The sequence below is a fragment of the Aspergillus viridinutans genome (genome assembly GCF_018404265.1).
Source record: "Aspergillus viridinutans IFM 47045 DNA, scaffold_3, whole genome shotgun sequence".
Taxonomy (NCBI): domain Eukaryota; kingdom Fungi; phylum Ascomycota; class Eurotiomycetes; order Eurotiales; family Aspergillaceae; genus Aspergillus; species Aspergillus viridinutans.
Window position 1 is genome coordinate 2,826,112 of NW_025091219.1, and position 17,965 is coordinate 2,844,076.

The window sequence follows — 17,965 nt, forward strand, 5'->3', positions numbered from 1 at the left end:
ACCAAACGACAAATGGTCACGGGAATCTTGAAACGGGACGGCTGCAAACGATGCCGTTCTCTATGCTGACTTTGTCTGAAGGATGCATCGAACCCGCGGATTATCGAGACTATGCCTGCTGAGCAGCACGCTCCTTCTCGAGACGGGTGTAGTAGGCGTCACGGGCGCGGACGCGAGGGAGGTGGTAGCCTGGTCAATTGTGAGAAAGAAATATCCACAAAACGAACATGGAGGGGTTTCCCCTGCTTGGGAATGGTGCGATGATACGTACCGTACCACCAAAGGTAACCGAAGGTGGTGCCGAAACCTGTACGCCAATTGGTATATGGTTAGTCTTCCAGCGTTGGATGTAGTGACTCGGAGACATGGGAAAGGCATGTCTGCTCCGTAAAGGAAGATAGAGGTCGTCCTGGGAATCCCGGAAGCCGGTGGGACATTTCATGCTCTTCCTTGTCTTCCCGATCATTGTGCAGCTGAGCGATATGAGATTGACTCACCGAAAGCAGTGCTCAGGTCGAGAACGAGACCACGGCGGAGCATCTATAATCTAGTGTGTTAGCCAATACGTGTTTGACCAAATCGCTACCGGGTGACCGAAGGTAGAGGCTCGGATGTAGCGTGGGTGGGATGTAGACGTACGCCGGTGATGGGAGGAATAGCGGCGGCCATTGCGACGGACTGATGAGAATATTCGATTCAGGAAGACAGGTAGATGCGATATCAGCAGACAGGTAACCCTGTTATGAGGAGGTGGGGGACAGGCGGAGGGGGAAGGAAAGGAAAGCGAACGATGATGCGAACTTGAAAGTCGAGGTGAAGCTTTCCGATCCGGCACGTAAGCGACCGGTGTGAGTGGCCTGACTGGGTCCTACGAACGGACGGGAGGATACCACAGGGATTCGGGCCAAACGCTCACTACTGGCTCAATTATGCTTCAGAGTAAGTAAGACAGACAAAACCTATATTCTAGACGTAGAATCTATACATCTTCCTTACTTTACTCCATCGTCGTTCACTCTGTGATGGATATTTATGCCTCAGGCAGAAACACGTGACCTGACGCGAAGCTCTTGCGATGTCCAGATAGAGACTCTCTCGTCACCTTCTCTGTTGTGTCTATCATCGTCCACCCACCCCGCCATGGTGTCCTCAGAAAACTCTCTCAAGCATTCGTCGTCTACACCTTCAGAGCAGCAGGGGCCTGATAGGAAGCGATTGAAGCGTTCATATCACCACCATCACCGCTTGCGAAATCCAGTTATCCCAGCTCTTCCGGAGCCCGCGATCACCGATGACGCCCACGTCGATCACTTGATGAATCGCTCTATCGGGCTATGTCTCAGAGAGTCCGGATTTGATCTCGCCGACCCGGTCGCGCTGGACAGTTTTCGCTATGCTACAGAGGAGTGTATGTTACCTCTTGCCAGAATGACTTGAATAGAGATACACAGGGGAATGTGTCGGCTGTGTTCTTTAACTAAGCTGCTTGTTAGACCTTTTAAAACTCGCATCTTTTGTGCGCCAATCAATGCTCTCGAGCCGACGCAATCAACCTATACCCCAAGACTTTGAACTCGCCTTCAAAAGACACCACTTGCGCGTGGACGATCTGCTTCCGCACTTGAAACCTCTGCCAAATATCGAACCTGTTCCTTCACTCCTGCCTAGTCCTCCACCAGAAGAGGATGCTTGGTTGAGCTTACCATTCCTCGGCCCTGAACTGAGCGGCGAAAGTGACCGTGTTCGAAGCGCATATGTCCCAAAGCATTTCCCTGAATTTCCCAGTAAACATACATACCGGCACACACCTGTGTTCACACAACGGGAGCAAGACCCACGAAAAATTCGTGAGCGCGCGACTGAAGAGGGAAGACATGGCGAGGAGGCATTGCGCAAGCTGGCACGGGCATCATTCAAGGATAATCAACTCGGCTCGGCGGGTCGCGAAAAGAGATTGTGGGGTCGGAGGATGGAGAGCTTGGACAGTATGTTTGAGAAAACAGTCAAAGGCATCGCGAAGAAAATGCACAAAGATGTAACTGCGCCGGGCACAGCTGCAACGATGGATATTGATTCTGGAGCGGCTGCGGATCCGGAGCTCAAGGCGACTCGGCCGAAGGTCTCAGTCAGCCTGGAGCTTCCACCAGTCATCAATTGCGAAAGAGGTCTCTGGCGCCGAATGACGGCCCCCAACAATCGGAAAGCGGAAGAGAAACCAGCCGGAATGAAGGATCCCACAAGTATTTCGCGAGTGGAAAGCTGGGTGAGCACATAGTTCATTTCGCATTGCGGCGGGCGGCGTCAGGGCGTTGTGATTTTTGTATTGAGCGAACTCAAAAAGATACCCAATGAGTACAATGCAGAGAAATTATGCGATTCAGTTGGTAGAAATGGCAATGATAGATCCCTGGTATTCGATTGCTGTAGACTTCCGAACCCAACTCCGCCCAAATGCAAGTACTTTCGTATCACGCCTGAGTGGCCTCTGCTGCACGTTTTCGTTTCGCCTCTTCTTCGGCCAGTCTGATGGGCTCCCATGCTGTCGTTTCGACCGTTAATCCACCGGCACACCTTTGGGAAAGGAAAAGTCAATCAGTGAATCCAGCAAGTAATGCAGGAGGACTTACCGTCTGAATAACCGGACAATGGGCTTGCACGTCACAACGCCTGGCTTGGGGATGCCGTCCTGAGGCGGATTACACGAGTACTGCACCATCTCCAGTAACTTGCAACTCTCCAGGTCGACTGGCCCGCCTTTGCGACGTCTTTCCTGGAAATTTCGATTGACGGTATTGACATGCTCGGGGAGAGATTCGGCGGAGAAGACAGGAACGAGGGGCGCCATTGGAGATCTCGTAGTGTGTGTAGCTTTCTGTTCCAGTCGAGTAGTTAACAAGGGCCAAGATATCGTAATGGGTAAATAGTATCTTCTGCTTCAATCAGATGGTGCAGGAAGAAAATCGATGGAAGCGGAAACCAGAAACCTCCGTCTTTTGGCGATGCGATTAATGAGTCGGGACCGATGCGGATGTTGAATGGACGCCGGGACAACAAATACCCAGCCCATGCTCAATACCATGTCTTCTGTAGAAACTTAACAACGACCAATAACAAAATATGATGCCAAAATATCCATGACATCTGTTCAGCTCGCCCGTGTAAAATGGCGGCCAGTTTCGGGGGGAAATTGCTGAGGGAAGTACACACGGAACGCCTGGATGAGGTATGTCTAACATTATAATGCTTATATCGGCATGCTTGCTGCGCATCATGTTCGGACTTGACTCCAGGGGTATCCATGCTGAGATTCGCAGCTTCTACATGACTTGAGAACTCTATTTCCGGACAGTCCTGGAGAGAGCACCTCGCAGTTGGGCGTCAAACGGTTGGATGCCCTTCTGGAGGCGTTCATGCCTTCCCTCCCTGCTGCTCAGACTCAGATTCAACAGGCGGGACGAGATCCATATCAAGAGCAGCAGAGTGAACATGAGGTGCAGCACATGCAAGCGGATGTTGAGGATGACCAGAATGCTTCAGCCGAAGACCGCAGGCTCCCTACGGCATCTCTCACAAAGCAAATCGACCCAGTTATAGAAATCTCCAGCATATCTTCAGCAGCCGGCAAGACTCACTTACTATATTATCTCACTGCAATTGCCGTCCTGCCATCGACAATCAACGGCATTCGAGTCGATGGTCAGGCCTCAGCCGTCGTCTTTATTGATGCAGATGGCCGGTTTGACGCCGAGCGACTTCGAACTGTTGCCTGTGGGCTCATAGACAGAAAGCTCAAGGTGCATTCTGGTACAGGGTGCGGAGAGTCACCAGAGGGGCAGATACATCCGCCGCTTCTTGCTACTCAAGAGCTGGAATCCATTATCGTGAGCTCCCTACAACACGTCCATGTGTTTCGTCCACAATCATCGGCTTCTCTACTCGCGACGCTGAACAGCCTGCAAGCATACCTGCTCGACATATCGCGCCATTACTCTTCTCACAGACCACTACACGCTATTTTCATCGACAGTGCGACTGCCTTCTTCTGGCAAGATAAACTACACGACGATGTCGCCCGCACAGAGAACATTGGACGCCCTGTCGCCGAGATCGAGCACGAGCGAAACCAGAAGCGAATATTCTTTCTATCAGATATCTATGCGGAACTGGTACAAAACTTGAAGAACCTACAGCGACACTTCGGCTGTATAGTCGCCTACACTTGTAATACATTAAACAGCAGATCGGTAACTGGCTATCAGAGCCACAGCCAGTTAACGCAACAACCCTCTGGCCCGTTCGAGCTGTACAACCCGTCAAATGTGACGGCAGCCAGAAGTATGCCTTCTTTTCGTTGCCCGTTGCCCGCTGCATGGGGCACTTTCGCGACGCTACGGCTTGTGGTTCGGCGAGATGCGGTGCGTCCGTTTCCGCCGATGATGACTGCCCGTGATGCGCAGCGGGATGCAGTCATGCGACAGAATGTTGTTTTGGAAGGAAGATTCCTGGGCTGGGTCAATGAATGGGAACGCGAGGAATGGCCCCGGAGATTTGTGGACGGATTGAAGGAGAGAAATGGGGGCGTGTTCTTGTTTCATGTAGGCAGAGGCGGCGTTGAATTTGTCTGATACCATGACTCCTCGTGTTTGGCCTTACGTATGATAATGATGTATGTACATTATGTGCACAAACTATATGATGCTATGCTATGATATACTGTGCTTCACATCTCTGACGGCTTCGGCATCAGCCGAATAACTTCCCAATTGCCTCAACGGTAGTGTTACCCCCGCTGAACACAATACCCATGTCCCATCCATCGGGACCAGCTTCCTTCTCAACGAGTCGCCTAAACTCCTCATTGAACAAGCAAACTGCGAGGCCGACGACCGCACTAGGCTCAACAACCACCTTCATGCGCTCCAAGACAAGCCGCATCGCAGCCTTGATCTGGTCCTCAGTCACGGCAAACACACCAGCAACCTTACTCCGGTCCGAGATGACCTCCCAGTTCAAGATCCCCACAGGCGTGCGCAGCCCATCGGCAATGGTAAGTGTCTTGACGGACTCCACGCGCTGACCCGCCTCCAGTCCCTGGCGACAATCGTCCGCGCCTTCAAAGCTGGGCTCCGCGCCAAAGACACGCGTAGGCTTCCCGGAGAAGAACGTCGCAACACCAGCATTCAGCCCCCCGCCCCCAACGGGTGTGATCACCGCATCGAGGGCCTCGGCCCCGCTGGCGTGAGCACTCAGATGCGGCTTGTCGGAGAGAAGCGCACGGTATTGGTCTTCCATCTCCAAGGCGGTCGTGCCCTGGCCGCAGATGATATCGAAGTGATCGTACGGCGGGACGAGGATTGCATCTGTCTTGGCCTGGATCTCTGCTACGACGGCTTCGCGCTCGGTGCTCGTCGAGCCGCTGAATACGACCTCTGCGCCGTGCGAGCGTGTGCCTGCTATCTTCGACGGGGTGCTGATGCTGGGCATGACGATGTAGGCGGGGACGTGGAGGGTGGAGGCAGCGAGGGCGAGGGCTTGAGCATGGTTTCCTATTCTGTTGTCAGCATCATTAACCTCCAACATAAGCATGATTTGGTAAATTGTATACCCGAACTATGCGTAATCACGCCGCGTCTTTTGACCTCCTCCTCACCCCGCTCTGCGAGGAGTCGCAGCAAAGCGTGGAACGCTCCGCGGGCCTTGAAGGCGCCGATCCGCTGGTAATTCTCGCATTTGAAGAAGAATCGGAACTTGGGATTTGCAGGCGTCTGGCCTTCGAAGGGCGTTCCGACCAATGACTCGGCTGATTGAGGGGTCGAGGCGATGGTGTTGAGCGTTTGACAGGTGAGGAGAGGCGTGCGGTGGACGTACGGCTGGATCAAGGCATAGGCGGAGCGCACGGCATCGGGGGTCAATGCTCGCGCTGTAATGGAAGGTTCGGCCATGTTGAATTTGAGATTCTAGATGTCTCGCTTTTGATAACGGAAAGGAAAAAGAAGTATTTGAATTCTTAGGAGGTAGGAAAGATAAATACGAACGGCGGAGCTCCTCATTGGACACAAGGCTGATTTGAGTCATCGGCTACGAAAATGGTGAAATGTGCGTCTACAGTCATTGCGATTCTGAAATATGAAAAATAATAAATGAAATGTGGTATTCAGTTCCCAATTAATAACTCAAAGAATCACATGTAAGAAAAAAGAAATCAAGTCATAGTACAGTCGTAACTTTTCCCAGGCCTTCCCATTGATGCAAAATTAAATTACTTCTGGTTCTCAGGGCGGAGGGAACTGCACGATGATTAGCATATGGTCGTAGACGAATTGTGCGATTGAAGTAAGTAACTTACCGAACGGCCTTTCCAGCGCGCCAGATCTCGAGATCACGGATGTCCTGCATCTCCTTCTCGTACTTCTCGCGGTAGTCCTTCTGAGAGTTGTATTCGAGCGAGCGCTTGGTCTCAGTGCCGTCACGCACACTGTCGTAGAGGTCATTGAAAAGAGGCTTCAGGGTGTCCTTGAAGCGGCTGGACCAGTCGATGGCACCACGACGGGCAGTGGTGGAGCAAGCGGCGTACATCCAGTCCATGCCGTTGGCACCGATCAAAGGGTAGAGAGACTGAGTGGCCTCCTCAACGGTCTCGTTGAAGGCCTCAGAGGGGCTGTGGCCGCGCTCACGCAGGACCTCGTACTGAGCGAGGAACATACCGTGGATACCACCCATCAGGCAACCACGCTCACCGTACAGATCGGAGTAGACCTCCTTCTCGAAGGTGGTCTCGTAGAGGTAACCGGAACCGACGGCAACACCCAGGGCAATGGCCTTCTCCTTGGCCTTGCCGGTGACGTCCTGGTAGACGGCAATGGAGGAGTTGATACCACGGCCCTCACGGAAGAGGGTGCGGACGGTACGACCGGAACCCTTGGGAGCGACAAGGATGACATCAACGTCCTTGGGGACGTCGACCTTGGTGAGCTCCTTGAAGACGGGAGAGAAACCGTGGGAGAAGTAGAGGGTCTTGCCCTTGGTGATCAGGGGCTTGAGAGTGGGCCAGGTCTCGCTCTGGGCCGCGTCGGAAAGCAGGTTCATGACAATGGTACCCTTCTGGACGGCCTCGGTGACGTCGAACAGGTTCTTGCCGGGAACCCAGCCATCCTGAACGGCCTCCTTCCACGAGGCACCATCCTTACGGACACCAACAATAACATTGAGGCCCTGGTCACGGAGGTTGAGACCCTGGCCGTGACCCTGGGAACCGTAACCGATCAGAGCGAGAGTGTCATTCTTGAAGTACTCCTGGAGCTTCTCACGGGGCCAATCCGCACGCTCGTAGACGGTCTCCTTGGAATCAGCGAAGGTCATGGTCTTGACACCACGGACGGGGGCGGTCGAGGCAGCCACACGGGTAGCAGCCTTAGCGAGAGCAGGCCGGGGGAGGGCGGCCGAGATGACTGTGCGAGGGGCGGCAACACGGGCCAGACGGAGGGCACGGGGGAGTCCACGGGAAGCCATTGTGATGCGTAGGATGTGAAGATAGAGGAAAAGAGTGTAGAGGAAGCAAGAGGAGGGGAGATTGGTCAAGGATTTGATGCTTGCAGGAAAATAATGAAGTGAAAAAGGAAAGTTTCCTGGGGACGGACGCTGAGAGCTTATAAGCTCGTCGTCGAGGACGACTGCACCAGCTGTGTGAGGCACGTGACCGGAGTTGGTGTTGAGCTCCCCGGCCGATGTCGGATAGTACGCCGTATGATTGGCCAACAGGAACACCGCCATCGTCGTGCTGAACGATCTGTCTGCTCTTCTTAGTCCCCATAGTGAAATCTGTGCTCCGTCCACGGGGAGCATCCACCCAGAATATGGAGAAAATCCCAAGGTTGAGTCACAGAGTCTTAGAATTCGGGGGTTTTGAGATAATAGTAATCATTATGGTGATTCATATCAATCTGTTAATTATCACCCATTCCTCTCATTTAGGACCATTGCCTTCTGCTCTAGATTGCGTCCAAGTTAATGCGGAGCCACATGTCTACATAGTAGTGGTGGAGGTACTTGTCATACAGAGTAACAGAGGTAAGGTACCTCGCAGGCTAGCACTTTGATGTACCTTAAGTGTACGGAGTGGAGAGGTACTTTGTAGGTACTTTAGTCTCGGAGACCGACGCCTTGTTGCCTGAGGTATCATAATTCTCGTATACCCCGCCAGCGTCAACAACCACCAGGCTCCAAAGTCAACGATCGGTGATTGTCTCAACTCCTCTCCACCCTGCATCGAGGAGTCATAATCAACTATCGTGTCTTATCCTGTAGCAGGCGGCTCACGTTGTCCTATTCGGATATCTTCTAAGAACATCACTTACGCTCCTCTTACCATGTGTATACAATGAGCCGCCTTCTCTCCGCATTCAGCGCTCTGCCCACCATCCAGACACGAAAAGCTCTTTTGCTCCTCGATTTTCAAAACGATTTTGTTCGCCCATCTGGTGCACTGCACGTTCCTAATGCAGCTGATATCTTGGAAAATATCGCGCCACTGGTCACTGCTTTTCGTCGCACCGGTGATGTTATCTGGGTCCGCTCCCACTATGAATCGCATCGACCCCTCATAGATTCGGACTTCCAGGACCGGGTAGTGCTAGGTCGTGATACGGACGAACGAAGGAAAAGGCACGAGCGACCCAACTCGGAAACACCGGTCGATGAGGAAGCGTTTCTATCGAGCGAGTCTTCGCAATGTTGCCGGCCGCAGTCGAACGGCTTTCAATTCCCCGCGCCCATCTTGGCTGCTATCGATGCCGAAAACGACACTTTGATAAACAAGTCGGATTACTCCGCTCTACAAGATGACGGAATGATACTTTCTCTTCGCACAAGATTTATTACGGAGCTATATCTTTGCGGTTCGCTCTCTAATGTCTCGGTGTATGCTACCGCCCTCGACGCTGTTCGCCACGGCTTCTCTGTAACCCTCATTGAGGATTGCCTGGGGTTCCGCGATTTTGTACGTCATGAGGAAGCTATGCGCCGCATGGCCGATATATTTGGCGCCAGTGGAATTACAACTCAGGAGCTTTTCGAAGAGCTTGATTGGCAAGAGACCGACGCTATTGCTCGTCAAAGTGCACACAGACCCGTGCGAGCTGTTACGCCCGCTGGTATCGAAGGCGTAATGGATGAACTCGATGTCAAAACAATCCGGGAGCCCACGGCCAACGAGAGAACACCGGAGTCGTTGGGCAGTCGGCGACGGAGACTCGATGCTCTCTTAGCAGAGCGGCCTGACGAGGAGGAAGACGATTTGTTGGATCTGACAAGCCTGACCCGCTCCCGCTCTCGCTACGGACCATCCGGCTCACCAGGAAGCTCGTCTCAGGCTCATGGTGCGGGAGACAAGAAGGCACGTATACGTGTGCGTCGCACAAGACGACAAGATCAAAAGGCGGAGGCGTCTAATCGGACAGAAGAACGACGGAGCGGTAAGACCAAAAAGTCGCGAGATATACGCGGGCCGGGTGATAAGATTGGAGAGGGTGATTCCCGCATCATTTATGACTTGGACCTACCTGAGGACGCCTTTGCGAGTATCCGCAGCGAGGTCGCTTGGCAGAAGATGTACCATATGACGGGGCAAGTTCCTCGTCTTGTCGCAGTCCAAGGACAAACACTGAATGACGGATCCGTCCCTATATACCGCCATCCCGCGGATGAATCTCCACCGTTACGCCCTTTCACACCGACTGTGAACCAGATCCGCATCATTGTAGAACGTATCCTTGGTCACCCGCTCAACCACGTCCTCATTCAACTCTACCGCGACGGACAGGATAGCATATCCGAGCATTCAGACAAGACGCTTGATATTGTCCGAGGTTCCTTTATCTGCAACGTGAGCCTTGGCGCTCAGCGAGTGATGACACTCCGAAACAAAGTCAAAGCTCCGGACGAAGACCAAAGACCCACGCAGCGCATACCCATGCCACATGAGTCACTCTTTATCCTGGGAGAGAAGACGAACATGCGCTGGCTGCATGGCATACGGCCCGACAAGCGGCAGGAGGCCGAGAAATCCGCAGAAGAGCTGGCTTATGGAGGCGAGCGCATATCGCTCACCTTCAGACACATTGGCACTTTCTTGAACGAGGCCGGTGATGCAATCTGGGGCCAAGGAGCTACCTCCAAAGACCAGAGTCAGGCGAATAGTGTAATCCATGGAGACCCTGTAGGGACAGAGCGGCTGGTTCGCGCGTTCGGCCAGGAGAATCAGGCCACTGAGTTTGATTGGGATGCTGTGTATGGCGGAGGGTTCGATGTGGTCAACTTTGTCACCACATCGACAGCTAAGTTGGTTGAGGACTCCGACCCTGTGTCCAATCTCCGAGTTCGACTCGCGCTCAGTGAGAATGGTATCCGATACGAGGTGACAACTTCTTCAGACGACGCAAACGGCGCGAAGGGGAAAGCGTGGCCGATCTTTATCACAGCGGACGGCACTGAAGTTGCTGGGGAGCTGGATATTATGAAGTATCTTGCAAAGCATGCGCCAGAGCTAACTCGAGCGGGCGTGGAAGTGTTGGGTGGTGGCAGCCAGCTTCTCGAGATCAATGAGCTTTTACAGGACTGGCGAACATCCCACAGCAATGGTGAAAAGATTACCCCGGGATCCTTGGATCCATGGGAGAAGGCTCTGGACGGGCAGTACTACCTTGGGGGAGCAGCACTTGGGCTCGATGACTGCTTCCTCTGGCCAGTACTCCGAGATATTGTACAGACGTGTGGACCGTTTTCGAACGACGAATATCCCAATTTGGCGCAATACTATCGACGTGTGGAGAAGCGCGGAATTGTCAAAGCAACCCTGGAGGAACTAAAATAATCATTTTGTCTTTATTTCAAGTTAAAGATACCACACAGCGCAGCGTGCAGTTCTGACGAGCTTATGACTAGCATCTAGCGACGGCCATACTGTGTATTTTCACTTTCGGTCATACTTTGAACGTCGTTCGTGGACTGACTTCATTGAACATTCTTTTTGATATGTACTGCGGCACTAATACATCTTTGAATAATTGACTGATTTGGATTCTGCATCAATTCTCATATACATAAGGACTATCGGTAAGACCACATCGTGGTCTGCAAACCAGCAGGGGTCTCAATCACAGGCATGTGCCCGGGAAACTCGTTGTTTTCAAGACGGCCTTCAGATTAGCGCCGCTGCACACTACAGCCTTGAGGAAAGCGTTTGCAACAACTTGAGCTCCTGCAGGGCTGGTATGGGTGTGGTCAAGTGGGAAATACGAATCGACGGTCGTGATGCCCAGAGATTTATACATGGCGGCCACATAGGCGCCATGGTCCACCAAACCCACGCCAGCGGTCTGTGCAGCCAATTGGGCGTAACCGACAAAGCGCGACGGAGAATAGGTGAAGGTGCCGGTCTCCCACGGATTGTTTGGCGTCTGACTGGAGATCAGCACCTTGGCACCCTTGGACAGAAACAACTTCGCAGCATTCTCCAAGTACTTGGGGAAGGTGAGCACGGTTTCCGTGACACCGTCGTAAGTGGTAGTGCAGGTCTCGTCGCCTGTTCCGGGACAGTCTGTACGGCCATTATCGGAGGTGGAGAGGGAGCCGCCGTCGTTGTGCCCGAACTCGATGATTACATAGTCGCCTGCGCTCAGGACGTCCGCGATGGCTTGGAAACGGCCTTCGCGGGTATAAGAGCGAGCACTGCGGCCGGCAACTGCCTGGTTCGATACTGTGGCGGAGACGGAGGTGGAGATGTACTGACCCCATCCTGTTTTGATGAGAGCGTTAGAGATGTATCTTGCAAATGGCCTCCCTTGCTTGGGACTTACCGTCAGTGCCACTTCCACCTCCGTTCTTGGCCATGGTTGAATCACCCGCCATGTAGATGGTTACACTCAAGGTGCCGGGAAGGAGGGCAAGCGCTGATAGGAGAGCGAAGCACTTCATTTTGAATCGAGATTGATAGCTTTGAGGACTGATTCCGGAGTATCTAATTGTATATGAAAGTCTATCCCTCATGGCCGAAGCAACCAACACTCTTATATAGTTCCTCCGCTGCTACGCCCATACGAGCAACCTACAACTACAAGCAAAGGCATACGTGGAAAAAGTCTATGAAAACTCGGTGTATCTCCCACCGCGTTGCAGGCCTCTTTTTCACCCCGTACGTGACGAACAATCTGACACACCTTCGGGCCACCGGAGTTTCAGGATTTTTGCGCTGAAATCAAGGGAGGCACGGGGCGCCAGATGCTTCTCCGCAACTTGGCACGCATGTGCAGAATCTTATTACCCCGGATTTCTCACCAGAAGAGGGGGTCGGCTCTAATATGTTTCTGCAGAGATGCAGGTTTACTGTGGGGTGGACTATGCAGAAAGATGAAATTTCCCGCAGCAAGGCCGAGTATGGACTACATTTGTGGGGATTTTCCACCTGTCATTGGAATTTGGACGGATAGTTCCAGTGGCTGATTGGAGGATTGATCTATATCCTTCAATCGATGTGGCATAGGGATATGCTCGTATATACGTTACCCCGACTCAAACTTTAGTCACGGAGCATCGGTCCGAGTATAAATATAGAAGAGTCACAGAGACTGGCTAGTCCACGCGGAAACATCATTGCGGAGAAATATGCAAATAAATTACAGTTTTTCAAACGTGGGAGTGCGCTTCTTCAGCCCAGATAGCAACGCGGCCGAAACATCCTTGGTCTGTAGCATTGCACTATTCCAGACGGCCGTATATCGGAGACCTGCAGTACGTCAGCCCATAGTACTTGTCACGGGTAGATGAAACGCGAGTAGGAGAGCACTTACCATCCTGCACAGAGTGATCCCTCGAGTAATTCAGAATCTCCTTGGTCCCCTGCACCGCGACCGGACTCTTGGTCGCCATCAACGTAGCCATCTCCAGCGCCCCCTGAACAGCCGCCTGCTTACTCTCAAACACCTGATTGACAAACCCAACGCGCAGCGCCTCCTCCGCCCCGAACATCCTCGCCGTCAGCGCCACCTCCTTCACCCATCCAAAGCTCCCCACCACCTTGGGCAACCGGCTCAACGTCCCTATATCCGCCGCAAGCCCAATATCCACCTCCTTGACCGCGAACTTGGTGCCCCGCGCGCAGACGCGCACATCCGCCGCCGTGGACAGATCAACCGCCAGCCCGAGCGAGAAGCCGTGCATCGCGACGACGACGGGCTTCTCGCAGCGCTCAACGGCCGTAATGCAGTCCTGGAAGGAGACGATGTGACGGCGGAGATGGGCCGCCTTGCGCGCGGGATCGACCGCCTGATCGCCGTCCGCGGACAGGAGGCCCTGCGATGCGGCGGTGACGTCTAGGCCTGTGGTGAAGGCCTTCTCGCCTGCGCCGCTGAGGACGATGGCGCGGACGGAGGGGTCCTGCGAGAGACGGTCGAAGATTTGGCCCAGCTCAATCCACATTCTGGGTTCTGTCAGTTCTTCATTGTATCGAGTGTATCAAGTGGAGAATAATCCCGAGGAGCAGATACTTACGCCTCGAAGAAGGCGTTCATCTTGTCCGGCCGGTTGATCTCCACGTGGGCGACATATTGATGTTCGGCTGGAAACCGGATGATGAAGTACTTGAATGACTGGTAGTCCTTTTCTGCCATGGTGATATGATGCTGGTCTGAGTTCGTCTTGCGATGTCGTGAGGCTTCTCTGTTCTGAAGTTATGTGCTAAGTGGATATCTGGGGTAGAAGCTCGGTGGACCTCGGTAACTTTGACCGTCCTATATAGCTAGCCGAGCACTGGGATAAATGTTGCACAATGAGAAGCCTTAAGAGTTCGTAGAGCACACAGCAAGGCCTTTGGCACGAATGACACGAATTCTATACAAATTTGAATCCTAGAAGATGATCGAAGACGAGTTGGAGATGTTCTCTGGCGGTGACTTCACGTGCCTCGGGCCGATCAGATAAGCGAGTCATCCTGAAGCTCAACTGATCTTTGCGATGCCAGAATTTTATGATTATATGATCACAGTTAGCATAAAATATATCTGGATACTCAAATGAAAGGAAAGACTTATAACCAAGCAGACGTTCGGGAACAGATGAAGAAGTAAGGTGGAAGCTGAATCGGATCTTGCGAATATATATGCTGCGCCGCAAGCTTACAATTGAATTCTCTCGGATAATTGAACACAGTTACATCCTATGATGCTTTATGGTTGCTCAATAACTGCGTCTATAAAATCATTTCTTTCTAACGGCTGGACCATTTTATACAAGGTATGAAAGTGAATTGACAACAAATGACCACAGCTACTATGCCACATATGCCTCCTCAGCTTTCTTAGCGGGGTTCGACCTTCAGCATAGAGAGGTACTATGAATCTTTCGAAGACACTGCCACTTGGTCATCAGATTCTATTGATTTGTTAAATGACTTCGCTATGGAAAGATGAACGAACACAGGCGTTGAGACGATGACTCACGTGGCATGAAAGAAGCAGCAAGAATACGAGCACAACCACTTCTCCCAGTTCAGCGCATTCTCTCATCAATCAAGACAGAACCATGTCGTTCCTAAACAGCTGGTTCGGCCCTATCTACGACGCTATCTTCTGTCCATCATTACCACTCACTTTCCGCTGGCGACTCCTGGCTTTCCAGCCGCTCGTACTACTCTCCAACACAATCCAATATCTCCCCAGTCTTTTCACCAAAGGCCGCCGGACTGTCATCTGGATTCCTCTCAAGCGAGCGGCAGGCCATTCAGTCCGCGCCATCGTCTATCACCCAAGGACACAAAACCAGTCTGGATCGAGGGCTCTCCATCTCAACATCCACGGCGGCGGGTTCCTAGGCGGACTACCAGAAGGCCAGACGTCAGTCTGTCAGAAAGTCGCCAACGAAACCGGAGCGACTGTCGTATCTACTTCCCACCGGTATGCACCGCGCTATACCTTTCCAACCGCACATGAAGACGTCCAGGACGTTGCGGAGTGGTTGATCGAGAATGCCGAGCGGCTTTGGGGCGCGGATCCGAGATCGATGAGCGTGAGTGGATTCTCCGCCGGCGGGAATCTGGCCTTGGGCGTTGCGCAGCGGCTGGCGCATACGGAGTTCAGTATCAAGGCGTCAGTGACGTTCTATGCACCGGTGAGTATATACCTTATTCAGCCCCTTCATCGACCGGTATTAACGCATGAGGTTGTTATCAGATTGATCTGCGGCTCCCACCATGGGAGAAACCTCGGCCGGCTGGATTCCCCGAGAAAGACCCCCTGGCCTTCTTGCAGCCCCTGATGGACGCGTATGCAGGACCGGCGCGGGAGAAGAACCTGACCAATCCACTACTTCATCCTATCCTGGCAGACATTGAGTGCTTGCCCCGGAATATGATGTTTGTGGTTCCCAAAATGGATATTCTCCTGCACGAGCAGACTGTGTTCGTGGAGAGGTTGAAAGAGGAGGCTGCAGCGATCAATCGCGGCTTGGTTGATCAGCAGGACTCGTCCGAGTCGTGGTTGCAACCTTATCGCATTGAAAGCAGGTTCGACGAGGGTCAGATACATGGGTGGTTGGAAAGTATGACTTTATATTCCTGATTTGATGGACTGCACTAACTGTGACTTACTAGTTCCGTCGATATTCATCGACGCGAAGCTCAAAGACCAGATATTCGGGGAAGCGGTGCAATTCTTGAATGATGTCTACGCTCTTCAGCGATAGTGCGTGCCAGATGCATGGTCTATTGTATTCACTATATATATTTTATGTCGATACTCTCCTCTCAGTTACGTCTGTGTACTATATTGTGCGACAACTCTACTCAATGCACCTACATACTATGGACTACGATTGTGAGAAACCAAAGTTGAAATGATAATTAAATTTTGATTATTGCTTGACATAGTACACTGAGTATGCAGGAAAGGACAGACTTAAAAAGCGCTTCCACCGAAAACACCATGCCGTCGAGGAACTGTTCGAACTAACTCAATGAATGCAAAGGAAAGACAAGAAGGTAATGGAATTATCATCACATCATCGTCACATCAGGCTCGTGTCAGAATGGTTCCAGTCGTCGACCATTTATTCGATGGTAATCTTCCTGGCGCCGGTGTTGACGACCCTCTTCGGCACAACGATGGACAGAATGCCGTTCTTGAGGCTAGCCTTGACGTTATCCTGGTCGACAGGAGTCGGGAACTGGAAGGTGCGGTGGAACTCGCCGACAGAGCGCTCGCTCACCCAGTAGCGGTGCTTCTTGTTGTCATTCTTGCTGACTTGCCTGTCACCGGACTTGACCATCTCGGTACTCTCCTTCTCCTTCTGCTTGTCGTCAGAGGACTCCGGGGTGGCCTGCTCGGGAGTGCCGGAGTGGTATTCGCGCTCGGTGCGGCCCTTGATCACGAGAGTATCGTTATCGGAGAACTCAATGTCAATGTCCTTCTGGGCGATACCGGGAAGCTCGCCGTCCAGAAGGTAGGCATCGTTGGTCTCGCGAACATCAAAGCGGGGTGCAAAGGAGCGCACAGAGGAAGTCTGGCCTCTGCTCGACCGGTGGACATCGTAGTCGTCCAGAAGGCGGAAGAGAGGGGCGAAGTCGCCAGGAGTGTGGAAGGTGTGGAAGAGAGACATTTTGAATGCGTGTGATAAGGCTGTTTGATGAGGTTGTTAACGAGTTGATATTGTTGAAGAAGGTTGTTGTAGTTGATGTGAGCGTGTTGTTATCGTGATTCTTGTGTTTGATTCTTGTGTTCTGATCTGGTGAACTGAACCCCGAGTAGACAAGGTGTTGGGGGTGCCTAAATACCCCAGAGCCATGGTTCGAGAATCTCCCAAAACTCTATCTTGATGACTTCAGAAGTGCTGCTCGAGAGTGCTGGATCTTGCTTGATGCATCACGAACCATCGAGCATTGTCGACGGCATATAGCTGGAGTGCACTCGATGATTCGCGGAGATTCGACGATCACGTGACAGAAGATGCTCGCCACATAAGCTTCACGAAGAGCTTCAGGTAGCTTGGAGAAGCTTCGAAGCAATTTGCACTTTGACCAGATGCTATCCATGGAATGTCCTGGATTCATCACAGGTCATTCGTCGATGAGCTGTCATACACCTAGTTTGTAGGCTCATTGCATGACTCCCCCACAACGTGTTCCTCCATCGTAGGTTCTGGCTACAATCTGAATTCGCCACAAGACCAGAATTCAAACCTGCATCACATCATGACATGGAAATCATAGAGATTATTGGCTCTATGTCACACCACAAATGCATTTTGCAACACGTCTTATTGCAAGTGTTATGCTGCGTGATTTCACAGTGAAATCATTGCGGACAGCGTAAGTTTCGACGGAATTCTTCGATACCATTTTCGCGGTAGTGTTCCTGTCAACGAGCATGCTCGTCGCGGCGTAGAATATCCAGGTAATAGTTTCTTCGAACATCGTCGTCGAAGACGGCTTACTGTCGATGGCCAATGGCCATACTGAGGCGCTCAAAACGTCACGGGATCGTATCGTTGCTTCGGCGGCTTGGGTGACGTCGTTCCTCTTTACTCGGATTCGGATTCTTCGGGCTGCATTACTTTCTCATCAAGCTCCTATCCGAATATTAGCGCACCCATCGCACTGAAAGAAGTTTGTGTATCCATACCCTTCCTAGCCTTTCCTTCAAATTTTGTAGCTGGCTTTCCTTGATGACTAGATGGCGGTCATCATCTAGATCCTCCACAATGTAATCGTGGCTTTCTTCGTCATATTTCAGTATGATAGCTTTGACGGATGGATCGCACTCGATGAGCACTCCTGTCATGTTGCGACATCGGTTAGAACAGTTCACAGTCAACCATCTTAAGGGTCCAATGATCGGCGCACCTTTAATTGCACGAGGCATGATAAAAACCTATTTCGGTTATTGAGATGATAGTCTGAGTTAAGCAAATATAGGTTCCTAGT

The 17,965-nt window shown here is 52.1% G+C and overlaps 11 protein-coding genes across 11 annotated transcripts; 4 read left to right on the plus strand and 7 right to left on the minus strand.

Moving 5' to 3' along the window:
• Positions 1-1,140: 1,140 nt before the first annotated feature.
• Aspvir_005899 (TBP-associated factor 8 family protein) lies at positions 1,141-2,275 on the plus strand (the record flags this gene model as incomplete). Its single annotated transcript, XM_043269109.1, has 2 exons — positions 1,141-1,408; positions 1,494-2,275. The coding sequence occupies 2 exons, from the start codon at positions 1,141-1,143 to the stop codon at positions 2,273-2,275; spliced, it is 1,050 nt and encodes a 349-aa protein (XP_043125044.1).
• Positions 2,276-2,468: 193 nt separating this feature from the next.
• Aspvir_005900 (uncharacterized protein) lies at positions 2,469-2,845 on the minus strand (the record flags this gene model as incomplete). The annotated part of the gene is made up of 2 exons (XM_043269110.1): positions 2,469-2,571; positions 2,628-2,845. The coding sequence occupies 2 exons, from the start codon at positions 2,843-2,845 to the stop codon at positions 2,469-2,471; spliced, it is 321 nt and encodes a 106-aa protein (XP_043125045.1).
• A 318-nt stretch (positions 2,846-3,163) lies between these two features.
• Aspvir_005901 (putative Rad51 family DNA repair protein) lies at positions 3,164-4,625 on the plus strand (the record flags this gene model as incomplete). Its single annotated transcript, XM_043269111.1, has 2 exons — positions 3,164-3,223; positions 3,315-4,625. 2 exons carry the CDS (start codon positions 3,164-3,166, stop codon positions 4,623-4,625), a joined length of 1,371 nt encoding a protein of 456 aa, XP_043125046.1.
• A 118-nt stretch (positions 4,626-4,743) lies between these two features.
• Positions 4,744-5,942, minus strand: Aspvir_005902 (threonine/serine dehydratase; the record flags this gene model as incomplete). Its single annotated transcript, XM_043269112.1, has 2 exons — positions 4,744-5,546; positions 5,606-5,942. 2 exons carry the CDS (start codon positions 5,940-5,942, stop codon positions 4,744-4,746), a joined length of 1,140 nt encoding a protein of 379 aa, XP_043125047.1.
• Positions 5,943-6,259: 317 nt separating this feature from the next.
• Aspvir_005903 (Ketol-acid reductoisomerase) lies at positions 6,260-7,842 on the minus strand (the record flags this gene model as incomplete). Its single annotated transcript, XM_043269113.1, has 2 exons — positions 6,260-6,287; positions 6,347-7,842. The coding sequence occupies 2 exons, from the start codon at positions 7,840-7,842 to the stop codon at positions 6,260-6,262; spliced, it is 1,524 nt and encodes a 507-aa protein (XP_043125048.1).
• A 535-nt stretch (positions 7,843-8,377) lies between these two features.
• On the plus strand, positions 8,378-10,867 carry Aspvir_005904 (isochorismatase family protein family; the record flags this gene model as incomplete). Its single annotated transcript, XM_043269114.1, has 1 exon — positions 8,378-10,867. The coding sequence occupies one exon, from the start codon at positions 8,378-8,380 to the stop codon at positions 10,865-10,867; it is 2,490 nt and encodes an 829-aa protein (XP_043125049.1).
• A 283-nt stretch (positions 10,868-11,150) lies between these two features.
• Positions 11,151-11,970, minus strand: Aspvir_005905 (rhamnogalacturonan acetylesterase RgaE; the record flags this gene model as incomplete). Its single annotated transcript, XM_043269115.1, has 2 exons — positions 11,151-11,791; positions 11,853-11,970. The coding sequence occupies 2 exons, from the start codon at positions 11,968-11,970 to the stop codon at positions 11,151-11,153; spliced, it is 759 nt and encodes a 252-aa protein (XP_043125050.1).
• A 698-nt stretch (positions 11,971-12,668) lies between these two features.
• Aspvir_005906 (enoyl-CoA hydratase/isomerase family protein) lies at positions 12,669-13,661 on the minus strand (the record flags this gene model as incomplete). Its single annotated transcript, XM_043269116.1, has 3 exons — positions 12,669-12,778; positions 12,843-13,471; positions 13,543-13,661. The coding sequence occupies 3 exons, from the start codon at positions 13,659-13,661 to the stop codon at positions 12,669-12,671; spliced, it is 858 nt and encodes a 285-aa protein (XP_043125051.1).
• A 910-nt stretch (positions 13,662-14,571) lies between these two features.
• On the plus strand, positions 14,572-15,729 carry Aspvir_005907 (putative lipase/esterase family protein; the record flags this gene model as incomplete). Its single annotated transcript, XM_043269117.1, has 3 exons — positions 14,572-15,156; positions 15,219-15,585; positions 15,638-15,729. 3 exons carry the CDS (start codon positions 14,572-14,574, stop codon positions 15,727-15,729), a joined length of 1,044 nt encoding a protein of 347 aa, XP_043125052.1.
• Positions 15,730-16,092: 363 nt separating this feature from the next.
• On the minus strand, positions 16,093-16,641 carry Aspvir_005908 (Hsp20/alpha crystallin family protein; the record flags this gene model as incomplete). The annotated part of the gene is made up of 1 exon (XM_043269118.1): positions 16,093-16,641. One exon carries the CDS (start codon positions 16,639-16,641, stop codon positions 16,093-16,095), a length of 549 nt encoding a protein of 182 aa, XP_043125053.1.
• Positions 16,642-17,562: 921 nt separating this feature from the next.
• Positions 17,563-17,903, minus strand: tfb5 (TFIIH complex subunit TFB5; the record flags this gene model as incomplete). The annotated part of the gene is made up of 3 exons (XM_043269119.1): positions 17,563-17,610; positions 17,664-17,815; positions 17,885-17,903. 3 exons carry the CDS (start codon positions 17,901-17,903, stop codon positions 17,563-17,565), a joined length of 219 nt encoding a protein of 72 aa, XP_043125054.1.
• Positions 17,904-17,965: the final 62 nt, after the last annotated feature.